The 25,540-nt window shown below is 44.6% G+C and overlaps 1 protein-coding gene across 2 annotated transcripts in view; it reads right to left on the reverse strand.

Moving 5' to 3' along the window:
* The window catches only part of KALRN (kalirin RhoGEF kinase), a 530,063-nt gene that overhangs the window by 358,475 nt on the left and 146,048 nt on the right, over positions 1-25,540 (reverse strand). For both annotated transcript variants that reach the window (XM_059820280.1, XM_059820281.1), the window contains exon 2: positions 2,151-2,225. In XM_059820280.1, coding sequence (XP_059676263.1) covers positions 2,151-2,225 — 75 coding nt within the window. The remainder of the gene's footprint in view (positions 1-2,150; positions 2,226-25,540) is intronic.

Below are 25,540 nucleotides of genomic sequence, written 5' to 3' on the forward strand. Positions count from 1 at the left end.
TTCCTCAAGGAAGCCCGACTACAAATGCAATGTGCTCCCAAAGTCTGTGCTAACTACAGAACTATTTTTTTTTATCTTGCAAAGTCCAGCTATTTGATTTTTCTATTTTGGCAAATGTTTTCTCTTCTTTGCTCAAAGCATACTCTAGGAAGTTATTCCATTTTAATTAAAAAGAACCTAGCCATCAGTTGAAGTGCTCAAATCCTCTTCTTAATCTGCTTTATTACAACAGCCTGCGGGAAGACTGGGCAGTACTTAAACTCTGGGCTGGAGGGCGATGCTGGGGCTATTGCAGTAAGACACTGCAAAGGCCCCTGACAATTATTGCCTGTAGTCATTGCGTTTGGAGACCATGGAGAAGAGGTGTAAATCCTAGGACTGCTACCTAGCTAGCTGTGTCAGGAACAGGGAGATTTTGAGCAGATACAGGTCTGGAGGTTGGTGAGTCTACAAGGAGCGAGCTGTCCCTTGCCTGCAGTGGATCACGGGGCGAAACCCCCAGGCATTGCATTGGCATTGCTTGTTTAACGCTCCCCCACAAGGCAAGCTTGGCCCAGGACAGCATCTAACGAGCTGATGATTTGGTGCGAGACCCTCTGGCTCAGATCTAAATGCAGGAACTGTCAGTGGAAGGGGCTATATAAATAATCCAGACAGGTTATCATTATTAAATATTCCATGAAATACCAAATGGTCCTGCAGTCATTTCCACGTGAAGCAACAGCAGCAGCCAAGAACTAAATTCCAATACACTCCCTGTGTAAATTCCTCCCTTTCACTTCCCCAGAGCACCCGGTTCAGCTTTGTGTCGCAAACAAGTTTGCAGGTACGCTGTGTTTTTATGACTATGTTACCCTCTTTGGAGCAGTGAAAGACAACAACCATGTAAAACATTTCAGGACATTCAGAATGAGACACCAGTGCGAGGTAAAGTAGTCCTGCATGCAAGTACTGTTGGGATAGTCTTGGGTTTTCACAGGAGGCTTTTGTTGTCTTACAAACTTCCCTCAAAGTCCTGGATTTTCATGTTGCTGGTCAGAAAGTTTAGGGTTTATAGAGCCACAAATTGTTTGCCCAAGCCACTGCTGGACTCATGATCCCTGGACCGTTTAACTGTTGCTACATGGGAAGACATCTCACGCCAACCATTAGTCAAGGCGAAAGCTTTTCTTGCCTGGCCAGGCATCTCCATGGCCTGGCAGGGTGACGAGCCCCATCCTCACGGGCTCCACTCCAGCAGCTAAGGAGCAAGAGCCTGGGTACCTAACAGCCTCGCTGCTGCTCTCCTCCCCTCTGCAGTCAGCATTACTGCGGCGACGAAGGAAACAAAAAGCAAAGACTGTAAAGAAGGGGGCTGGCTGCTCTTAATGCAGATTTTCTCATTGCAACAGGGAAGATCACCAAAAGCAGCTTGAATGGTTTCCAATAATCAGAAACGCTGGCACTGGAAATAGCCCGGTTTTATACTGCCAATTTGAGTGACTTCATGCAAGATTATGATCACTTCAGACTTTCCCTTCCCCCTCTCCCTGACAAGTGGTAATTCACCCCAGAAACAATATCCTTCAAGCTATTCTCAAAGCCTTTTCCATATTGTCTAGTCCTCATCCACTCCCAGGTCCTCGAGATTTGTCTCCTGAATGAAGGCTGTAAATCTTTGTACAGGATGACAGGAGATCTTTGAGCATCTGAGTTATTATGTAAATGCAGCATCAATGCTACTTTTAACTGCAAGTTGATTGGGATTTCAAATGAAACACCAGTGATTTACAGGCCTGAGTGCTTCCTAAGAACAGGAATTAATGCTATTCACTGACCTTGAACCCAAAGCAGGATCCCTGAACCATCCTGAATTCTGAGACAGCATAGGTCTGGGCTGGAGCTGAGAAGCTGCATTTCATCCCACCTGTGCTGCCCATTGACCTGTTTCTCAGAACGTGAAGAAAATCACCATGGGCCAGTTTCCACCACTCTGAGTATTACTGGATAGCCCTGTTCCACATACAGCCCTTTTCTTAGAAGAGCTGATTTAAGTACTACCAAGTCCAAACATGAAACTGGTCCCTCGTGACTTTGCAGTGCCATAAGGACCAGGATGTGACAGGCAGTACTCATGCTGGGCTGGAGGGATCCAGAAAAGATGTACTCACCTGACACGAAGGCCACTTTCTCCTTTAGTATAGGAAGGACATCAGCAGCTTTTAAACCATCATTTCGAAAAGAACCTGCAAAACAGAGGAAAACAGAAAAGCCACATTAGAAGAGAGCATGTCCTTGCTCCCAGCTTCACGGACATTCCATGTTTCTCAAAATCAGACTGGAGAAAGTCTATAAATTACATAAGAGCACCAAGAGACAGACCCTAATGGCTGATACACAAACACCATTAGCATCAATAGAGATGTGTTTGTAAAAAGAAAATACAGAGAATCAACTCATCACTTTACCCTTCAGAAGTTCTGAAAGGTTAACAAATTTCCCACCAAGGAACCAGATTTATCCCTGCTGCCTTTTTCACAGACCATACTAGTGAACCTGGGAGATGCCCAGCTTGCACACCGAGCCAGGAGCCTTCGCCACTCACGTTTTGAACACAGTCCAGGCAAAATTGTAGGGAACATTACAGCACATACATATCCATTTAGCAACAGCCCTTGAGAGAGATTTGCACAGGGGCTGGCTTAAAAAAGGCTTTTCCCCTTCCCCCCTTTCTGCTCTACACAGCACAGCTGGAGATGGAACGGTTCAAGGTGGGGACCGCACTCAGAGGGAGGACACGTTCCTTATGAGCCAGCCAAAGTTTTCCCTGGGTACGGAGTGGTTTGAAGCCACAGCACATCCTCATGTAATTCATTCTGTTTGATTACATGTTAAATATACCTGCATAAGCCATTTGCCTTCCCTGCAGAGCCAAATTATTTCATGTCTCCTGAAAGTTCACCAAAGAAGTCCCAGATTTTTACTCTCCTGGAAGTCTTAGGAAAAGAATCGACAATGGTTTCAGCCACCAGCAGCATCTTTCTGCTTTGCAAAAGACCAGCGGTAACAGATCACCCCACAGCAGGCCAGACACTGCTATTCCATCAGCGCTATTACAAAACAAGAGGTGGGGTTGAAGGACATCTTTGCAGTTGCTCTAAAAAATAACTCATCCATCACTGGGTAGTGAATACCCATTATGACAAGTGATCTTCAATACGGCCTTAAATCTATTCCAGCTCGTCAAAGAGTACAACACATTTGAAACTCTGTATTTTCACTTTCTGCCTTTCACAGGCAGGCAGCAACCACCATTCTTCTGAGATGGTACCAGGGCAAGAGAGACTTCTCACTAAGCGGCTTTCTTGACTGGCTAGAAACAGGGCAACATTGCTCCAGCCATCACACCTTCCTTGGAGAAGACAGTAGATGACACCCAACCGTCTGGGTCTGAAAGTGGGAATGGGGATAAAAGCCTCCCCTGTATATTGTCATCTGTTTCTTGCACCATGCAGCCTGCAATGCTACAGTGGTTCAATCCATGCAGACATACGCAACAGACAGGACCATAACAGCCATTTTCACCTACAGCTGAATCTGCGTACCTACAAGTATTATTATTATTATGGTTGAGTTACTGCCAATGGCAAATGAGGTAGCATTTGCCACTCACAGGCAGCTTGTGCAACAAGACTGTCTTGTACATGCAAATACGTCCCTCACTGGTGACCGATGGCTTCAACTACCTCTCTGTGTCCCCACATGCTCTCAGGTGTCACCTCCGCAACACTCAGCTCCAGAAGATGAGCAAGCTCACCAGCTGAGCCTATGCTTGTGAAAATCAGCACACAAAGGAGTGAGGTAATTCAATGCAAGGCCAAGACCAATGTAAATGCAATTAGAACAGGCATTGGAGCAGGGTCCTGAGAGATCCCTAAAGACTGCCTTGTGTCAGTAAAGTGTTTTGAGACCAGGGAAACTAGTCCTGGTTGCTGAACTCTTTCTGTGTTCATGTGAGCGGGACTTTGTGCACTCTGTGCTAAATATACAAGATGTTGCTATTAACTTATCCTCTTAACAAGAATAACCTCTCAGGTCCCAGGCTGTGGCTAGCTCTCACATCAAAGGTAAGAACAACAGGCAACACTTGGAATTTAAGCAGCTTTATATATAAGCATCTCATCCAACCATGAAGCAAATGAGAACAGCCAACATGCTAGACACATCACAATGGCTCAAAGACACTGAAGCGCAGTACTGGGCCAAATTCCTCCAGCTGCAAGATCAGCAGTGTCAGTGAAGGTTGAGTTTTGGCCAATATTTGTTAAATTTGTCAGGGAAACAGCAAAGTCAGTTGTTAGGCACTTAACTGTGCAGTAGATGTTATACAACTGAAGTCTTAGTGAACATTACCAAAAAAATGTCAGTGGGTGCAGTATTCGTATACGTAAAACACACAATAAGGACTTCTTAGCAAGAGCCCACTATACTGAGGGCTGAAGGACCATTTCAAACACTCTCCCACAAGGAAGGACTGCATCTCACAGAGGTAATACGCATGGGGACCAGGAGAAAAATGTATGAGTTTTGAAGATGGTCACTTCCTGAGCTGCAGCAGGGCAGGCTGCAGGCAAGAGGCTCGCTGCTAACAGCCCCGATGTCCTGACTGTGCACAGGAGAGGCAAGAAAAGACACGAATGTGGACAGTGCTGCCAGCAGGTCTTTTCACCTTTCTCAGTATCCCCCAGGACAGCTCAGTCATGCTCCAAACTGATGAGTGAATTCAAAAACTGTGAGCCTGTCCTACAGCCAGGGAATCGACAAGAACTCCCAAGAGCTGCAAAACTTCCCTCGGGATGAGGGAGGAAACTCCTGAAGGCAGATCAGTGCCTAAAGCAATGCCCTCACTCTGGGTGATGTATGTGCTCACCCAAGTGGCAGCTCACGACCCACAGATGAGGCCATGGCCACTGTTTTCAGAGGTCACTCCAGCTCCTGACAAAATCCTCGCGTTAGCAGCTACACCTCAGAGCATGCTGTCAGGTTTTCCAGCAAGGGCTGGGGGAAAGGATGCATAAATGGGAAAACCAATGGCTGTAATAAGGGCTCCAAAAGCAACAGCAAATCTCTCTCCAGGAGGGCCCAGCGCAACAATGATGCATTCCCCAGTTCATAAGTTATTATAAGCATACCCCCAATAATGCTCATTTTCATCCTATTCCCCAGCTGTTTCTAATACATTTGGTTTGTTTGCGTGTTGGATCCGAAGCCATGTCTGCATAGCACCATCTAATTTTTGCCGCAGAGCCCTGGGTATACAACCATCTAGCCAGTTCGTTACTAGATGATGACAAAGGCTGTACTTTGTATCCCACCCTACACCTCTCTCCTACCCTTGTAAGACCCGAGCCCTTCTGTGGCAGAAGGACAGAGAAAGACAGACGGATGAAGGAAGGGCAGGCTGAACACTGAGCCACCCTGCCCACTGTCCATGCACTGCTTTGCTGGTTCACCATCATAAGCATGGGACTACACAACAGTGCCCCTCTTGCCCTTCTACCTGCAAGTCTCACCATCGTCTGCCAAGAAGCTTGAGCATTGCAATCGCCTCTTTACCAAAAGAGGCACAGAGAGCACGGTGCCACGTCCCAGTCACCCTGCAGCCCCTCACACCTTTATCACGTCCTGGCTTAGTGTGCTATCCACATAGTGGGGACGCTAAGACTGTCCACAAACTTCTATTACTCCAGTGACACGAGAAGAAAACACACCATGCCTGCAGCAACATCTGACAGAATAATGTATTCTTGTGAACTTGGAGTGCTGAAAAATTAAAAAAGTGGATCCTCAGCGTGGCTGAGTCATGTTTCAGGGCAGAGCAGCCTCACACATGCACAGCCTGTCTCCTAGCAGGGATTCCCTGCACGGCAGAAGCAGCTCACAGTTTTAGGTGAGATGCTGTAATGAGAAGCCAGCTGGGTGAGACGGGAAGCTTAAGGCATGCTTCCACATTAAATGCGGCAAACCTGAAATTGAGAAAAGAAAATGCCTTTCTCCCCGCACAAATGCCTCAGCTGGCCTGGGGAACTCGCTGCCGCAGGATGCAGCGGTCAGCAACTCAAGGGGCTTCCTGAATGGGTTCCAGATCTGCAAATAACAAACATCTCCAGGGAACTGAAAAGATTAATAAAATAAGCAAGAGTTTTGGAAAGAATATAAGCCTACAGACTTTGGAGTGAAAGCCAAACTCTAACTCTTGGAGTGAAATATAAATTATCCCTGGAGAGAGCCCTGCGGGCTTTAGGATTTCTTTCTCTAAGCAGAGTGCAGGGCCTCTGTTGGAGACACCGTCTTGGGCTCGATGGACCCACGGTCTGCTCCAGAGTGGCTTTTCCTAGAAACGATTCTAATCTGATAAATGCGGCTCTTGGCTTCAAATAAAGATCAGCTGCTGGAAATATGGAAACACTTTCTCTACTTAAAAAAAAGTATGTGTAGGCAAGAAGAAGGCCTCCTGTCAGAGCACTGCATGGGGCTTAATCACTTGGCTCCTGATGCCTTCAGCAGGAGTTGTTCATCCCAAGTCCCATGCAATGTTTCAGGAAAGGCAGCCCACATTCTCATAGTTCTCAGAACAGATTTGACTATTTAAAAATTTTGGCATGAAGTTTTTTTAACCAAACAAAACTGAACTCCTTGGGCTAAACCCATCCCTCGAGGAACTCTACTGCAGTCCAGGAGGCAACAGTAGGATTAATCTGGTCCATATTGTTTCCTTCTTCTTCCCTCAGTAAAGGCCTGCCCTGTATTTCTTCCTCTCCCTACCCTGGTTTTTGGAGCAGTTATCTCCTAGGTTTATCATAGCCTGTTTGCCTTCCCACCTCTTTTATTTTTCTCCTCAAAGTCTCAGTGGATTTTATTTTTCTTTGCAGTATGGTAGCATCTTGACTTTCTACAATATACAAACAGAAGGGATGTCTGATGTGAGCAGAGAGAGGCAGAACAAAGGAGACTTTATCATTCCCATTGTAGCATTTGTAAACTGAAACACAGAGGGATTGACTTGTCCCGTGTCAGACAGAAAGTTTGTGCAGAGCTGAACTCTCACTTCCCCAACACTTCCCCAATGCTTTTCTCATACAACTATCCCTTTGTTTTCTGGCAGAATATAATCCTCCCTCTTCTTCTCTTTATACTTCTTGCTTCCTCCTCCTGCCCTTCTCTCTCCATTATTCCTTCTTTCTGCATTTCTGCCTCAAATATTTACTTTTTGTGCGTGCTGAACCCTCTTTAACCCCTTCCTTTCTTTCTTGCACACTATTGTCTGTCCCCACAGGGCTGTGAGCCTTCCTAGTTTGATTTCTTTGATTTTCTACGAGCCATGGAGAGGGGCTTACCGAGGGCTGACGGGGCCTTTGCCGCTGGGATTTTGCTGGCTGAGGCTCATTGGTTCAGAGGCAGAGAGGCCACAGCATGGCACAAGCATTTGGTTGAATAGAAGCAACATGTGCTCTGGACTAGTATTTTAGCACCATCTGGCAGAGATAAATGGGGCTGGAGACTCTGCATCTGCCGATCGCTCCTCTGCGGACAACAGCCTGACCCCTGATGCAAAGAAAGAGCATTTTAGTGCCCTGAGCATCCCAGGAGCCTGTGAGGCTCTCCTGCTGCCCTTCCCCGCTGCAGGCAGCAGAAGAGAGATTTTGACTTCACGGAGGAAGGAAGGAAGGAAGGAAGGATTGAATTGAATTGAATCTAAAGGCAGCACCAGCCAGAAAGAATACAAAATTTATCTGTAAATATAATTACCAACTATTATTGAAGATTAACCCAGAGCTATATACTTCACTAACAAAGGTTATTATTCTCCTTAATAACCAATAAAACGTAATACCTGGCCTCACAGGAAGCATTTATTGCAGGTCAGAAAGTGGCAGGGATAGGGTGAAAGGCAGGTTGAACTAACGCTATAGCCCCGGCGCAAGGACGGCGGCTCTCCCCCTCCAGCCCTGGCTCACTTTCTCAAGCAAGAACTCTTCACCTGGTGCTCCTGACATGTCCACCCTTCCTAAACAAATGAGTACAGCAAACAGACCATCTGCGTTCAACATACCTTGAGCAGTAAGCAGGGCCACAGCATGCAACGCTCATCTGGGGAGACCAGCAAAAGCTAACACGGAGATTGCCAATATTTTCCGTCGAAACACAGCTGGCATTGGCTGTGTTTCTTACCCCGTGCAGAGCAGAGGCTAGAGCTTGCTTTCAGCTCTGCAATGGAAATGTAAATAATCCCCGGGACCTTCGTAGACTTGTGATGGCTTTCCTGCTATATAACTGAAGACCCACACAGCATTTAAGCTTGTGGTTGAAGTCTACTTATTTCTGCAGGTGTAAATGTATATAAACACAGGATTATAGACATAAAGGTATGCAAAGCGCCTAACAGGTACCTGATAGAGGATCCAACCATAAATCTGCTGTGAATCTGATCTCTGGTGCTCCTGTTAGTCTTATCCAGAGTAAATGTTTTTATGCCACCAGATGTAGTGTGCAGACTGACACACAGACCCACACCATAGCTTCAAAAGTTGCGAGGACCATGGACACCAAATAGATGGTCTGCACAGAAGACTAATCCCACTGCACCACACGCCAAGCACTTTATCCCAGCTGAGACAAAAGCTATACTCATTACATTGCTGCATTTATTCTAAAATGAAAAGATGAATGTTGTTTTTATATGTAATACTTAGGCTCAGTCCAAGACTAATATTATTTTCTCTGTGTTTCCTTATTCTGTCCTTCCTTTTATTAATTATACACCACTACTGCTCGCTGGAACATCCTTCTGGTCACAGTATTGGGTGGCAATACTACAGGCTACCTCCACTTCCAAGTTTTGCCAGTGCTTGTCAGAGGTCCAGCAGCTTTTCTGCCCCTCTACACCGACAGGTCGGTCCCTCTGATTTTCCACTGCTTGAATCTCTGCAAAGGGAGAGCCACTGCCAGCACAGCCCCCTTCCCTCCCCTGCCTGTAACACTGAGAGAGGCAGAGCTGGGGTTTGGGGGAGCTTGCTAATTGCTGAGATTGTTATTCCTTCCACGAGGTACTTGGCAGCATCGAACCTCCCAGCACAGCCTTTGAATGTCCACACATTTAAACAGTAGCCTCAGCTTGAAAGCATGCCAAAGAATAGGCAAGGCTTCAAGAAAGACACAGCCGCTTGCAGCAAGCATGCAAATTCATTAGCCTCTGTGCACATGTGGCCTCTAATAAGCTGTGTTCAGCATCTGAAGCCTAAAACATCGCACCCTGTGCATCCCACCTAAGCCAACAGCCAGCCTTCGCTATTCATACATGGCACAAAACCATTCAAAGCATCAGAAGGATACTGAATTAATGCACAATCTGTGGCGAAGGCTCTGCTTCATCTCCATCCATGGGGGATTTTATTCAGTTCATTTTAAACATACACTAATAGAGATGCTAAGAGAATGCAATGACTGTGAGTCAATCTTTAACGCATTTCCTTTTTATTTTCATCAGGACTTTGGAATCAGGCTGAGATCTTTCAGTTCCTACCCTTAGAAAAATAATTAGACATTATAGGTAGTCCCGTGGATAGCACATCTGACTGCTAGTCAAAAGACTTGGCTCTATTTGTGGTTCTGCTCCTAAATTGCTTTCTGATCCTGAACAAGCTGTTTTAACTGTGCTAGATCTTGGGTTTCCTCTTTACAGAACGGAAATAATGACTGCCCACATTAGTAAAGCACAGTCAGGTCCACAGACCTCAAAAGCACCTTACAAACATGAATTAATTTTGCCTCAAAAAGCCTTTCTGAGGCAGGGAACTGTTGCAGTGTACTTTTATAGATAGGCAAAAATGAGGCACCGGCAGTCGGAAAGACTTGCTCTGGTGATCACAGAAAGGACTTTTTGGGCGGGAAAGGGAGACATTAAAAGAATTGGAAAAATTAGGTCATCTGACACAAAATCCTGTGGTTTATTTCTTAAGTGTGCAATGGATGGATGGGCTCCCCCAGAGGGAAATGAGTGTATTCAGCACCTTGAGCTTTTAGTCATTAATTGTCTTGCTGGAGATCACACTACACATCAGTGACCACCCAGATGCAACAGTCTTTTATGATGTTAATAAAGAGGTACAGGCCACTTGTAATCTGAAGTCACATTTTAAGCATGGCCATGGTTTCTACCCAAGCCTAGTGTGCATGAATATTTTCTTTTCATTTCCCTCCCCTCTCAATTACAATTGGATTCCTTATGGAAACATTCCTCAGAATTTTATAAACCTGTAAAAAGTTTAGACCTGCTGATGGATTCCTGTAGGAAGGACGCACGTCCTCTGTGAAGCTGTAAAGGTTGGGTACCTAGGGTCTCATCCTCTATTAAATTCTGCAGGTTAGAATAATTTCCTTTAACTAGTATTGATTTAGTCGACGAGCTTTTTCCAAAAAGCTGCAGCAGGGCATCTGCCAGCACCTGTCACGTATCAGCGACAGGCTTAGGGCTTCCCATCCGTCTCTCAGAAAGCCTCCCTCTCGGATCCTGGAGGTCCCCAGCCACCAGTAACTTCTCTGGGACAATAAAATAAAATAAAATATCTAATTATGTACAACATTCAGGAGGCACTTTGCTGAAACGCCAGCCTTACAAAGGAACCATATGCCAGTGCCTCAAGTGTGCTTTGCAAACATCTGCCTCTCAGGGGGATTTCATGCCAGACAGTAAGAAAGCAACTTTAATTAGAGGCCAGTTGAGATCCTTGTCCCAAGGCCTGTGACTTCCCTAAAGAAAAAAAAAAATCCCAAACAAACAAAGCAATTGCATTTGCCCCTGTGTTTAAAGACAATCTGTACATTTTCTCTTTTAATGCAGAGCGCTCTTTTTAATTTTTCTGACAAGGATCAACGTGCCCTGTCCAAACAGATGCCCAGGCTGACAAAGTTCCCGTTGCCTTCAGAAAGATCCCTGCCCAGGAAGGATGGTTGCGTCTAGTGCGAGTGTCGGAATGGGTTTTAAATTAGTCATTTTTGATTGTGGTTCATCCAACATTCACCAACTAACACCTCACTATTAATTAGGCTTACATTTCCCTCTGTCTCACCTCCCTCAAATCCCATCTGATCAGATACATTTCTTCATTCGCTTATTCCCTTTGGGCCCTCTTTCTTTCTGCTAGGGCTTATGATTTCAGCTTGCAGCTATTGTGTCATCCCGTGAAGCTGATTTTTAAAAAAAATTAACAAAATGAAAACCCAAACCTTCAACTCAAAGGGGAGTTTTCCCTTCCCGTGCACAAATTCCCGGTTAGGGATAAAGCAAGATCCATGCCCTAAGCTCTTGAAAGGGCAGGCAAATAGAAACCATCCCGGCAGCGGGGGATGTAGGAGAGCAGCCAAAGCTCTGCAGGGACCGCGGGGGCTGTCCCCACCCCTGGGTGGGACACAGTTCATCCAGACTAGGCGGTCGCAGGTCTCTGGGTGATGGACCTCCGGACAAAACCAGCAAAATCAAGGCAGCGAGAATGGCAAAGCATGTCAGCGAACGTCAGGTGCAGCACATCCCCGCAGGGGCACAGGGAAGGCTGACGGGCTACGCTGTGATGCTGGGCTGCTCCAACAGCAGCTCCTCACAGCCCGTACTTGGAGAGCAGGACCTCCCTTCACACCCCACTCTTCTGTCCTTATTTCAGTTTCTCCTCTGCAAACCAATCTGAAAACAACCCCAGCCCACCGACAGTGGCTGTGTACAACCGACTTGCAGCTGACTTCAGATTGCCCAGACCTCTCCAACAAAGCACCAAACTGTAGCAGCAGCAGCTCCTCCCAGGGTCTCACAAGGAAACGCTCTGGGTGTAACGGCGATTGGTTTAACTTCCCTGACAACATCCTAAATCTGAACAAAACCAGGGCAAACATTTTATATACATCAGCGGGAGGGGGAAGGCAAGACACTCACAGGACTAAATAATTTATCTGTCTCTCTTACGGATGCTGACATTTTTGACACACATTAAACATTAATGAAAATCATTTTATGGATGGCTGAGTCATGCCAGTCAATGCATAATCTCCTGCCTCTCCACCTGCCCCTTTCACCCTCAGCTGGCTCCTATCGCGGAGCGCAGCCACTTGTAACTCTGCCCCCGAAAGAGGCCGAGCTCCCCCGGATGCCAAAGAGCAGAGCAAAACACCGAGGGGGCTGAACAGACCCTAACAAATGCATGGATGAGAACTGAGCCCACCGAGTCCTAACCCTGCTGCTGTTAAATTTGCAAATCTGCTGTTTTGTTAATTAGCTAACACGAGATGCTGTGAATCATTTTTGAAAGCAAATTACCTCCCTGATTTCTAAAAGATTCCTAGCCGCATTTTTTTTTAAACTTACTATTTTTTCTTTCTCTCAATGTATAAATGCCAATTAAATTACTGCCTGCCTCTGTTTAATCTAACGTTAGCCTACTCATATTTTCAGCCGCTCCCTAATGCCAGTATGGCCCCTTATGCCCAAATCTCTTTAGCATGCTAGTATAAATGTTTATAGCCCTAAGACTTACTGCTGTAAGAAGCTTGACATTTTTGTGGTAAAAACCTGCAATGTTATTGTAACATTGAATAGAAAAGGATCACCAATGGGTTGAAAATGAAGCTTTCCTTTAGTTCGTTCCAGCTAAGGACACATATAAAGAGATGACTGGGATTAAAGCCTCACTAGCTGTCTGGATCTCTTCCTGGACAAGCAGTCCTTAAATTTGCTGAAATGATACTCACCAGAAGGTAGAGTTACACAAAGCCCCTGGGCAGCCTTCAAAGACAGAGGATACGCATTTAATCTCATCTTACATATCCCATTAGACTGTGAGACTGGAAGCCAGAGTTACCAGAAATATGTTCTTGATCCCAAACATACTTTTCTTTATGGAAGGGGCTAAAATATATCTAACAAGATTATCACCTAAACTCAGTAAATTGGCTTGTTTTCACTAAGGGAAAGCTCAGAGCTGCACAAATAACTGGCTACAGGTTAATGAGATCTGACTGATCTCCAAAGGGTGCAAGCTGCTGCTCTATATATCCCCGACAGCTGGAGTCAAATGACCATCTAACTCATCCCTAAAACACAGGGAAATAGTTTGGGGCCCCTCTTCGCAGCTCACTGCCAGGTTGCAAATGCAAAAGCCACAGACCTGACCTTGTCTCCTTATTTTTTTCTTTCAACAGAAGTGGCAGAAGTGCAATATATTGGCAAAGATTTTTTAATTTCGCCGATTGCATTATAAAATCCTTTCCCCATCTTCCCTTCTTCTGAAAGGATTTTACTTGGTGGTGGTTTCCCTGATTTCAGTTTCACTGAACAGCACACTCTGCAAAAACCAGCAATTCCAGGCAGGAGGAAACTGTCACATGCAAAGTGTCAGTAATAGTCCACAAAGTTCATTAGAAAGGTCTCCTAAAGACAGTGAAATTATACATTGATCACAGACCACCTATTGCAGCCTGGGGTGTCTTAGCAGGATGTTGTTACAGGCAGCTGCCAAACCTCGTTTGAGTACAATACCGAGGAATGGACCCCAATCTAAACCCAGCTAAGTCAACAAAAGGACATTTATTACCTTCAGTAAATTAGAGATGAGGAGAAAACACGGCTTCTCCTTTCCCCCACGTCTCCTACTGCAGGTGTGATTTCACTCCTCCGGCTGCAGCAGTTTTAATAACCCATTTTTATATTTTTCTCCAGCCAGGAATCCATCCTGCATAGACATCTCATATGAGGCATCCCTGCTCTCCAACACAAACATGCAACCACACACACCTTCTCGTATTTTGGTTCTAGCTTTGCTGATAAAAGGACAAACTGTGTCCACGTTTCCAGCCTACGACTCAGCCTGCGGGTTCCATGACCTTCTCCTGCAAACTCCAGCTCTGCTGCTGGAATGACTTGTCCATTATGTTAGTTGTTTAATAATTCTTAGGCACTACCATGCTAGTATGGCTTTGAATAAATGACCAGCCACAGTCAGAAGTCAATGAAACATTAGGCGTGATGACAAAACAAAAATGGCAAGTTAACCGCACAAAGGAAAAGAAAGAAATGCACTGATAGTTTTCTGCCTGCTTCCAAAACAAAGGCAGAATGAAAGATGGGCTGGAGAGAACAGATTCATCACACTTTGGCTTCATTATTATAATAATTAATTTATATTAGCAGGTGCACATTAAGAAGATGTGTTTCCACCCCTCTGCCACCACCAGCTGGTGCAATATGCTCGTGTCAGTCACGGGAAATAGTAGTTGCGCTGATGCCCCTCACCACCCATCTTACGTCTGCATCCTGCCCTGCCTGCAGCTTTGTTACGGGGTCCAGTCAGCACCACTGGTACAGGGCTGCAGAAACACATCGTGGAGAACAGCTTCTACCCAAAAGTGCCTAAAATGGCCAGAGCCAGCTATGGTTGGAGACAACCAAACACATACTGGCATTTCCCATATTTCATGGCAGCCGACTGATGGCAGGGCACAGGTGCCACGGCCAGCGATTTGAGGCAGGACATTTAGAATAACCTTTTATAAACCTGACATTTATAAACATGCACTGGAAAAGTAGCTAGGACTTTCCAGCCGGAACTCCTGTTCCTAAGGAACATACCATAGAAATGGTCGTGAGTCCACAGATCTCTGTTTTATACCTCATCCAGTGGATCCCACCGCAGGATTTGGCCCAGTGCCCACCAGCAGGTTTCAGGGATATTACATGGGACTGAGAGGTCCAGAAAAATATCCTCTTGGATCTGATAAAAATGCGGCCTGTGGAAATACATCTAGGCTCTCTACCACTTTCCTGGGAAGCCCTATCAAATGTTGCAATATCCATTTATAGCAAGGTGTATATTAACTCCAGAAAGTCGAGACACATGATACTGACTACTAATGAAAGCTGCAGGATAAAGCAATAATGACATGCTTGTGAATAAAAAATGCATATTGAAATATTATGGAAAGTTACCATGCAGGAGAGGTACAAAATTCAATTTTCCGAGTCGTATACTGGCTTAAATGATATAGACAAACAACCTTTTCACAGCCATGAAATGCTTCTTTGGAAATGTTTTGTGAACTCACACACAGAGAGAAAAACAAAGAGATAAATAGTGTCTTCTTCCCCTGCACTGAAGAGCTACAGTACTGAGCACACTGCCTGCTGTAAGAGTACTGACAATTAAGCATGTGTCACCCTGAGCAGTATCTCTGTCTGCATGTATCTAATCTGCCCATTACCATCATTCTCAGACGCCGCAACACGACCACGTACAGAAATCCTACGTTATGGGAATAAATATCCATTGAAGCCAAAATGGCGAGTCAGCTGAGCACATAAATTGCCCAGATTCTACTCGAGGACAAGAATAATTACCTTTCCAAATCTACTTTAAAACCCTCACTAAAGAACACTTTCCAAAGAGGTCAAGCCCTGATGATAGCTAATACTTTCAAATGAATCTTTGTTATTGCCCAAACACAAAGAGCTGTTTTAACGCATCACGACAGAAGAATGCCTCCTCCAGGAGCGAGCCTGCCCGCATTTGTATAGATCATCACTTAAGTGTTCGGTAAGTCATATGACTTTGTGGCTTTGAAAGATTGCACTTTGATGTCCAACGGACAGATGTCAGCATAAAAAGATGGGGGAAAAAAAGTCCAAGCTCTGCGCAGCTAGCAGTAATTGACAAAACAGGAGTGAGCTTGTGTGTGGAGACCAAATGTGCAATAGCAACCGAGCTACTTCCTCTCCCCTTTGCTTCCAAAAGCTGTTTAGCAACAGTGTAATTACAAAAGTGCCACTAAGGTGAAGTGCCCTAAGTCACAGCTACCTGCTCAGCAACATGGCTGTGCAACCACTTGCACTACCGCTAGCTCAGGAGCACCCACCACTGCTAGAAAACAGGTCCCCGGCAAAATAGTGCACTTGAAGCTCTAACACCAGTTAGTCCCTTGGGTGTCAATTGTTCGAGGAGTAGTGTGTTGTAGCTTACGCTGCCACTGTGACTGCTGTTCCAGGGATAAACAGAAGGCTTCTGTCATCAGTATTTTCAATCCAGCTCTTCTCACAAGCACTGCTATTCAATTATAATGATTGTTTTGTTAAGTGTGGTTCTACTCGGTAAACTGACTCCATAAAAACAGGATCATGGAGTTCATGTTTATTGCATCTCAATGATTTCCAGATCAAACGCAGTCAGTTTACAAGTAAAAAAGATGTTTGGTTTGTTTTTCCAACTACCAGGTCTACAAACTCATGCTGGGATCTAGAAGTTAAGTTGTCGTCTTTTTGGCTTGTACAATTGTAAAAGGAATGAAGAAGAATTCTGCTCGCCCACTCCCAGAGCAGCTGCATATTTCCAGCTTCAACAGAGATAATAAGGAATAAAAATGAAGACAATATTTTCAAACCCACTTACCTAATTCTGCGCTTCAGGGCTCCACAAAGGTAATCTGATTTTAAAAGCTACTCCAAGGGCAACTCGAAGTGACAAGACTTAAGTACCACTTAAAATCTTACTGCATATTTAGGTACCTGAATAGTATGTACCTAACTTTAGGCACCCATTTTTCAAAACCGTTCCCCTTAATTTAGTCAGCAAATTAATCAGATTTGCATGTGATTACACATAGATAGCAGATCATTTCAGTAGGAAGGTGCTATTTTTATATAGACATTTGTCCCAGCAGAATTGCATGTTAAACTAAAATTTATGAGTCCGCAAGCTGAGTCTGTATTAACTATTCGACAGCTGAGAATGACTGCATTACAGACATCGCCAACTTGCTTGCACAGACACATGTACATACATGTAACTTAACCATTTCCCAGCTGTCTGTCTATAAAACCTCAGCATTGCAGGGGTTAGCAGGTTTCCCTCATGGCAACTCCTACAGGTCGTAATCAGGTATCTCAGCCCCACTATCATGCACATGAGAGAAACAAGCTGTTCTAGGGGCAGAGGAACTCCCGAAACCTGGTTTGCTATGGATTAGCTTCTTACTACATTGACAGACAGATCCTCCAACTCTTTGTCATGTTCCCTATAAGTTCCCTACAGCAAAACCTCCACTTTTCAGTCATGCATTTGCTTCTCCCCTTTTCATGCCCCCAATACGTCCAGCTCTTGCCTTCTGGGCTCCTGTGCCAATTGGTTTTGGGTGCCAGCAGTCAAACATATATTACATCCCCGGTGCTGCCCTGTAGATCCCAGTACGATGGTTGCCTTGAGCCTTGCAAAGACTTGAAGGACTCTTAGCTTACAGCTATATGTGAAACATGGATTTATTGAGGGTCAGCCGAGGAAACCTGTTAACCAGTTGTCAAGAAGTATTCCTCCAAGCCACATCAATGCTGACCATTCCATCCAGATCGCTGGGCTTTGCCTCCTCCTGCCTTGCGCTTTTGGGAGTTAATGGCAATGACTGATGGCAACCAAAGAGATAATGCAGAAGAGCTTACAGGAAAAGTGGGCTGAAAATAAAGGCTGGGAATATGGCCAGCATTTACAGATGTACTGAGTTAATGAGTTCGGAGGAACTTTCCAAAATATTAGCCAGTTTTATACACCCGGTCTTTCCACACTGGTTTCACAAGCCAGAGGTGCCCACTTGCAGGGCCAGTCCTGCAAGACCATTCCTGCAGCACTACTCTGGCTCTCTCCCCTTCCCCATCCCCCTCCAGCAAGGACAAGCAAGGGTGTTTAATTAAATCCAAATGTTATCATTTTTAGCTAAGTGTAAAATTGTTGATTTGGAAAGCACCACGCCTGGCTTTCATCATTAAGGAATGCTGGGATCAATGTAACATCAGGCCAATTATGGCGGTTATGGTGCTGAGAGACGTACTTCTGTTCTCTGGTTCTCTATATATTCAAATGTAAAGCGAAAGAAAGTGCAGCAGCAAATGCTAATTGCTCTGCTTAGGACGTATTCACTCCCAAGGAGCTCGTTCCAGGGCCCCTTCAATCACAGAGCTACTTAGTGCCAGGCAATTGCCGATCCTTTCCCACTTGACAGCCCCAGTCAAGGTCTTGCCCATGATGATGAAATCTGCCTGGAGATTTTAGAAACCCATAGTCACGCAAGACAAGGTTGTTGCTCCTGCAAACAAGCCACTGCTGACTTGCCCTCATAAACTGTCAGGGGGACGCTGAAACGAGCACAGCATGAAGGAACGGGTGTACTTGTGGCTCACTCCGTCCTCCAGATGATATTTTCCCAGCACGTAGTCACAGCTCGTGCTATTTGAGTCATCCTCATCTGAGAATGCAAATAGTTCCCAACCGGTAATACAGCATTTCTGCTTGCAGGCTTAGAGCTCGGCTTCTCTCATGATGCTTCAAGCTGAGCCGGGTCCTGGAGAGCCGGGGGCTGTTTGATGTCAGGGGGAAGGGTCCGGGTATGCCCTCTATGTGCTTTGCAGAGAGGGAGCCCACGGGACAAAGATGGACGTCGGCAGCAGATCCTGACACAGGATCTGAAGGAGCTGGGAGCAGCTGCCCATGGCACAATTTGGTCTGATGTTTGGGCAATCACAGAATCATTAAGGTTGGAAAAGACCTATAAGATCATCAAGTCCAACCATCAACCAACACCACCATGCCCACTAAACCATGTCCCACAATGCCACGTCCACATGTTCCTTGAACGTTGCCCTGAATGTTGCCCTGAAGAATAAACTTCTGCCCTGGAAAAGTTGATCCTTGTGCCCTGCTGTGGGAAGGGTGTTGTTTCAAACCCTGGTCTCGTAGCAATGGGATAGGCCTTGAACAACCCTAATTTTCCTCCAGATTGGGCTCAGTACAGGAAAGTCTGTGTTGTAAAAAACTAGCCAGTGCAGCTGCCTGAGGAAGGATGGTAGGCAATGAAATGCTTTGGGCTGGAGGGAAAAGGGAGCCCTCCCAATACCACTGGCTTTAGACTTTGGATTAAACCCTGTCCTTAGTCACGCCAATGCAGAGAGGAGCAGCTCTACACAGTTTTCAGAGAACTATAGATTTATCCCACTGAAATCATCCTTCAGTTCCACACTTCTGTATGACTTTCTTCACGGTTTCTCTGTGAATTATTTTAATTCCTTTAAGAAGAAATGGATATGCCTTGCCATTTACAGCACAGGACTTTGTACAGTTACTGACTCAGAACTGAATGCTTACTGCTGGATTCCCAAGAAAAATAACATTAAATAGGAGTTTAGGTTGAGTAAATTCAGATATCTGAAAGCAAAAGTAGCATTTTGTGGGAAGATGTAATTATTCCAGACAACCAAGAGAAATCCAGAAAATTTGGAGCTGAGTTAAATGTAAAAGCACACCAAGATGGCTAAGGTATGGAGATCAGTTTTAAGGCATACCAGCAAAGTTGCAAAGAGCCTTCAGGGATGCCAGGAAACATGTGCACAGCTATGGCTAGTGTGCAGTACTACTGATAGCTGCAGATTAACTTGATGTTGAAAGCCCATTTAATTTTTTATCTTTCCCTTATTAAATTATTTTAGGATGAGAAAAAGGAGACCGCATATCTGTCTGCTAAGAGTAACATGCAGGTATACCACATTAATCTGGCAATAAAGCCATACAGACAATCCCTTGGCTCAAAGCCTTGGGATGTGTATCTTACTCAAAAGTTGCTTAAATTAATTTAGCCCAGGAAACAGTTACTGCCTCACAAACATGGGATGTTTCTAACCTTTCATTTACCTATTCTCCTGCAAAAATAAGAGATGGTGGAGATACCAAGACATCAGTCCAAGTCCCAACCCCTTTTTGTGGCTCGTTTAAGAGAGCTCTCCAGAAATTAACACTGAACCCACAATTGCGTTTTATTTCTCGGAAGGAAATGGCCTTCTCTTCCTTAGCGTACCCTCTCCGAATGCCGGTGAAGGAAGTAACCCATGTCACAGCAAAGATAATAAAAGCTGCAGGTGGCCCAGTACGTGAGACCTTCCCCAGCTCCATGCGGCTCTGCCTGGGGTCTTGCTGTGCCAGTTCTGGTCTCCAGGAAGCTCTGACATTTTCCCTGATGGTCCCAAGATAAGGAAGGATAACGGTTACCAGGGTTAGCCTAAAACATTTGCTTTTGAATCCCAGCCACAGACGTAACATGTGATCACACGCAAATCGTTTGCTCTTCCTGCATCTTGGTTCACCCATATGCTGGGGACAGCATGTTTCTTTACCTCCCGAGAGCAGCCACAGAGCCTGGAAGCAGCATCTTGTCTTTTCACTGGCCAAGAAAATTTCTTACCATCAGTGGTAAGTGGGTGTTTTCTCTGTACGGTTTGCTCAAAGGGAAATTAAAAGGCAGAAAGAAAAGATGTAAAGCTGTTCTTGAAAGAAAACATGTCCATCTCTAGAAAACTGAGAAAATATTCAAGTGCCTCTCATTTAGCCATGCTGCCAAGTAAAGTCTTGAGCAATTAGTCTGCTGAGTGCTTGAACTTCACCGGGTGTAACGTAACTTACCATCAGTCCAAGCCACAGGACGTTTCCAGCACATGGTGGTCACAGAGACCTGTTCTCAGCTGCCTCACTGGCCTGTTTTGACCCAGCGAAGACCTCCAGGAGCAACCCACCATCCAGCACCAATTTTTAGTGGAGTAAATGAGAAATAAGAGTGGAGAATACTGTATTCAGAAAGAAAATCAGCTTGTCTGAGTCATCCCTGAGCTTTCAACACGCACATCCTTAAGCAGGATCGCTTGTATCCCAGAGCAGCCACCATGGAGAATGGTGTGCTTGGTGGCAAAGTGCATCTCCTGTGTGGGTGAAGGAAGGGCGGCATGGGAAAGCCAAGTCCCTCATTGAGGTCATGCATGGGGTTATCACAGGCTTAGGATAAGCCCCTCGCCCCTTGAGCAGAGCCCTGTGCCGTGCACTGCACTGCCTCCCCTGACAAAGACCAGGACTGAATCAGTCACTTGATTATCCTCCACGCTGCAGATGTTTACAGATGTTTTTACTAAACACTTCAAAAAGGTGTTTGTCTCAGGAGTCTGTTTACACATTCTCGATCTTCCGAGCTTTCAAACATTTCATTAGACCTGAAATTCCCACCACAGCAAGTAGTGATCTTCAGAAGGTATGGAGTGGTACCATGCGTAGTCTGGTGGTGGAAGAGGCATTTAAGTGCAGAGTGGGTGTTAGCCCAGATCTCTTCCTCCTCAAGCCTCTCTTACATCTGACAATGACTGCATCAAATTTCTGAGCAATAATAGCTCCAAAAGTTGGCAGATTTGACAACAAAACATGAAACCATGTACTTAATCGCCTGGGTACAGGAGCATATAATTTCTCTATCTACAAGCTTGAAAGCTGCCAACGCAGTTTCAAAAAGGAGCTGCAGTGTGGGACAACAAGCACAAGTCTTTTGTAAAATGTTTTTTGCAGAAGTGAGAACAACTGGTTACCAAAACTATCACCTTCAACTTTTAAGATGTATGCCACAATTTTGTGTTTGAATTTCAGTGAAATGAGGTTGAAGATATTGTCCTCAATAGGAAAACCTACACATTGAAATCTGGAGTAATCAGTTGTTGGTCTCTACTCAGGTGAGACTCAGATGAAGCAGAATTGGCACCAAATTACCTCTCATTTACAGTGCTTGTCCCATGAGGCTGAATAAGAGGTACTAAGCAGGGCATGGTGAGGAAGCTGGCAGCCAGTGGTGTTTGACATGTGGCTAAAAAACAAAGACTGCTTCAGAAAATAAAAGAAAGGCTTCCCCTGCTTTCAGTCTTCCGGAGTCATGTCTAGACCAAATCCAATATTGCTAGAGAGAACCTAGTTGCACTATAGGTTCCCACTCTGGAAATACTGGGTTTGACGGAGTTGATGATTTTAAATTGGGTCAGCTAACTAGTAATGAGGCCAAAGAAATTAAAAAGAAATTCATATAAAAATGGGAACAAAATGGCAAAGGGGAGCAGAGAAATGTTACATGAAGATACCAATGACTAGATGACCTTTGCCCTTCGTCCCACTATCCTGCAAGGGAAAACAGGTCTCACACAGGACTTGCTGTCCAAACAGGAGGAACAAGATCTCAAATGCATCTCCACCACAATGCGTCCCAGCCACATGCTCTTCTGGCACAGAAGGCCAAATTCCAAGGCCTTTCCAAGGCCGCCTTTAGGCCAAGAACCAGATTTTATTGTGAGGGGACTTGTGCTGAAAGCCAGTCAGCAAGTCACAAAGAGACATGCTCACGTCCGAGCTCTCCAGGCTGGAGCCGTATCTGTTTATAGGAAGTTCTTGTTAGAGAACTTGTGTCATCTGGGAGATGATGTTGATCATTTATTCAGACTGCATACTTTTTTATTCAAGCCACAGATATTCAAGCCACATTATTGCCTGAAAACAGGGTAATCCAGCTACCCCGTGTTCTTCCGTTAACCTAACCAGTATTTATAGGAATTTAATGGAATACATAGGACTTTCCTAAAAGAACAAGATTGCGTGATAGCTCAGAACTGCCAGGCCTTTCTAGCTGAAAGCTGGGGTGAAAACAGACAGTTAATCAGTGAAAATGAGGACAATGAGTCAAAAAAGAGAAAGTGAGAAAGGAAGACTCTCATGCTTTTTAATGAAAATATTATCCTGCTAAATTGCATGATTAAAAGTCAAAAGAAGAAAATTTGAATGTGGCACAAGTTAAAAGAACTGCATTTTTACACAATTTTTTTTTTATCCTGTCTTCTAAGTAGTCAATAATCTGTTGCACATAAAACTGTAGGATGGTAATTGGAAACAGAGTCTGGTCCCATGACAGGAAATAAACTCTTATCAATGGCTTTTGCAGATCTCAGACAAACAGTTGGGAAATTGGTAGTCCTGGAAATTAATGCATAAGATCATGATCTTAGAGAAGGATATAGCAAATACACTTATCTGTAATGAGTCCATACTGCTTTTTTTCAAGATAACCCTTGAATAAGAAATTCAGCCATTTCCTGGTTTGGACTTTGTCAGGATTCCTGGTAACTGCATTGAGGAGAAAACCCACGTAATTTGCTTGGCAAACTGAAACAGACTCCAGCTTCCAAGCAAGCACAAACAAGACATTTTCTAGCATCTCATGAGCTGAGCTAAAGATGATAACAGAGCATTATATAACGTGACAGAAACCCATTCTCACCACAATACATTAGTGCAGCTGAATCACTCAATTCTACATACTGCACTGATCATTCAACATTAATTGGGGCAAATTAAGTTATAATTTATAACTTTTCTCCTTCATAATTACTTATGGAAGGAAATTGTGAGGAACTAACAATTAAGATGATGGGAAAAAGCTTCAGAATAATTTGTTGAACACGAGTGTCCTTTCTTTTTCTTCCCTTTCTCTCTGCTTATAAAGAGACTAGTAACTTACCTGTCGGTTACTTGGGTCATCATTTACAGCTATGCCCCAGTGGGAAACAGAAAATTCACAGCACACTTTCTCTAGATGCATGGATAGGACCTATGTCCATATTTGTATGAGAGACACCCAACAGCCAGTGGCCATCCTAGCGTGATACTATATCGGAAAGCATTTTTAGAAGAAAAAAAAAATTAAAAAAAGAAAAGAATTAAAGAGAAGAAACCAGGATAGCAAGGAGATCTGGAAACCAAGGGAGGAATCCGTGGGTCTGAGGCTGACACATCACTACAGACCAATACGCCTGGCCCAGTGTAACTTCTGCACAGGGACTGTGCCTCTCTTTTTCCAGAATGATGATTTGGACCCTTAAAGAAATCAAGAAATAATTTCAGACAAGACCAGTAACTACTGCTTATCTTATATGCACAGAAAAGGAAATTTAACTTAGGTTCGAAGGCATATTACAAAGAAAACCTCTAGCAATGTAACCTCATAACCAATTATTCCTTCCACAGCCTATTATTCCTTGCATATTATTCCTTGTCAACCCTCTTCAGTTAAATGCCCTATGCTATTTTAAAGACTATAAATCAGTGTCAGTTCAAATGGATGTTGTAAATTCATGCAGATGAGGAAGACATACACCCAAGCCATAATTCTTTATTGCAGGCTAACTTGCTCAAGTTCTAAACTGCCTTTTTGGACACAAAACATGCCTGACTGATCCATTTTTCCATGGTGATCAGAAGACAGGGTGTGGGGTTGATAAGAACGTGCTGATATTTGGCAGTAAAACGTCATCAAACCTTTCCAGACAAGATAATATTAAAATCCAGAACCTGGAACAAAAGCAGTATGCAATTTCTTGCCCAAGCTGAAAATTCACGATCACTTTGTTCCTGGTTTACTCCTGTCACACACTGTTTTCTTAAACCGAAGGTATTTGTCGAAGAAAAAACCTAAAGGAGTTGACGTGAATGAAATGGCTTTGGTTCCTACCCTGCCTTCCTGTTTACCAAGTAGCAAATCTTGTCTGAATTTCTCTACAGTACGCAAAGATAACTAGCAGCTAAATAACATACTGCAAGCAAACATATCATTACAAGGCCAAGTCAATACATACAATCCATGCAAGAAAGACCCTCTGAAAGAGACAGGAAATCTTGACATGGAGTGATTACAGATTCAGGACCAGGTGGTAGCGTGGAGTGTATAAATCAGAGAAGTTGGCCCTTCATTTATATTTTTGAAGATAACGTGTCTTTAAACAAAAAATGGAGCAAGCCAGAGACTGGTCATAAGCTCAAATAATGGCTGTTTTCTCAGGGAAGAACACAAAACCGTGTTAGTGCAAAGGGTGACGATGCCTCTCCACTTCTGTGGGTGCAGAGCGGAGAAGCAGAGAAGGATCTTGGGGACAGCTCACACGAGGATGTCTTCACGTCAAACAGCAGTGGAGTGTGCAGATAATCAAGCAGCTGTAAGTGCCCTTGAGAAGCTACCACAGTAAAAAGCTTGGTGGAGCCACTCCCCATCTTCTAGGCAAGAGAAATGACCGCCCCAGCCTGCTGTGTCTCTAGTGCTCAAGTCAGGCCCATTTGAGCCAACCTCTTGGTCACTTCGCCACTGTAACCACAAGAACAACTCTACTGTATGGAAATTATTCCTTGAGCCTGTTCACTGCAGGAGTTTGGGTCTGGAATGGAAATATTCAGGGCAATGAAAAAGCAGAGCCTCAACAGCAACAGCTGGATACGGCTTCAGGATGGAGATGCTCCTTGCTCTGTCCCCACAGTCCCCCCTCACCAGTATTAGCTATGCAGGCTTGGAAGAGAGACCCGAGTGAGGTGGGGTTGTGTATGTTGGCCCTGTGTACGTGGACCGATTTCCTTGTATTATGAGAGAAGCACCATCCTCCTAAGCCAAGCGATGACGGACATCCTTGCCTCTGCCAACTTTCTCATCTGTCAGGTCTCTCTAAGAGAAACGATGGTTCTTTTTGTTCTTGCCCATAGCAGCAAACCAAAAATAACAAAAAGCACTATTGAGCATTTTGTGGCTATTTTGAAATACCACAAAATGCTTCTGATAATAGACCAGGATTTTCAAAGGGATGTCCATTTTGGGAAGC

This window comes from Gavia stellata, chromosome 8 (genome assembly GCF_030936135.1).
Source record: "Gavia stellata isolate bGavSte3 chromosome 8, bGavSte3.hap2, whole genome shotgun sequence".
In the NCBI taxonomy this organism is placed as follows: domain Eukaryota; kingdom Metazoa; phylum Chordata; class Aves; order Gaviiformes; family Gaviidae; genus Gavia; species Gavia stellata.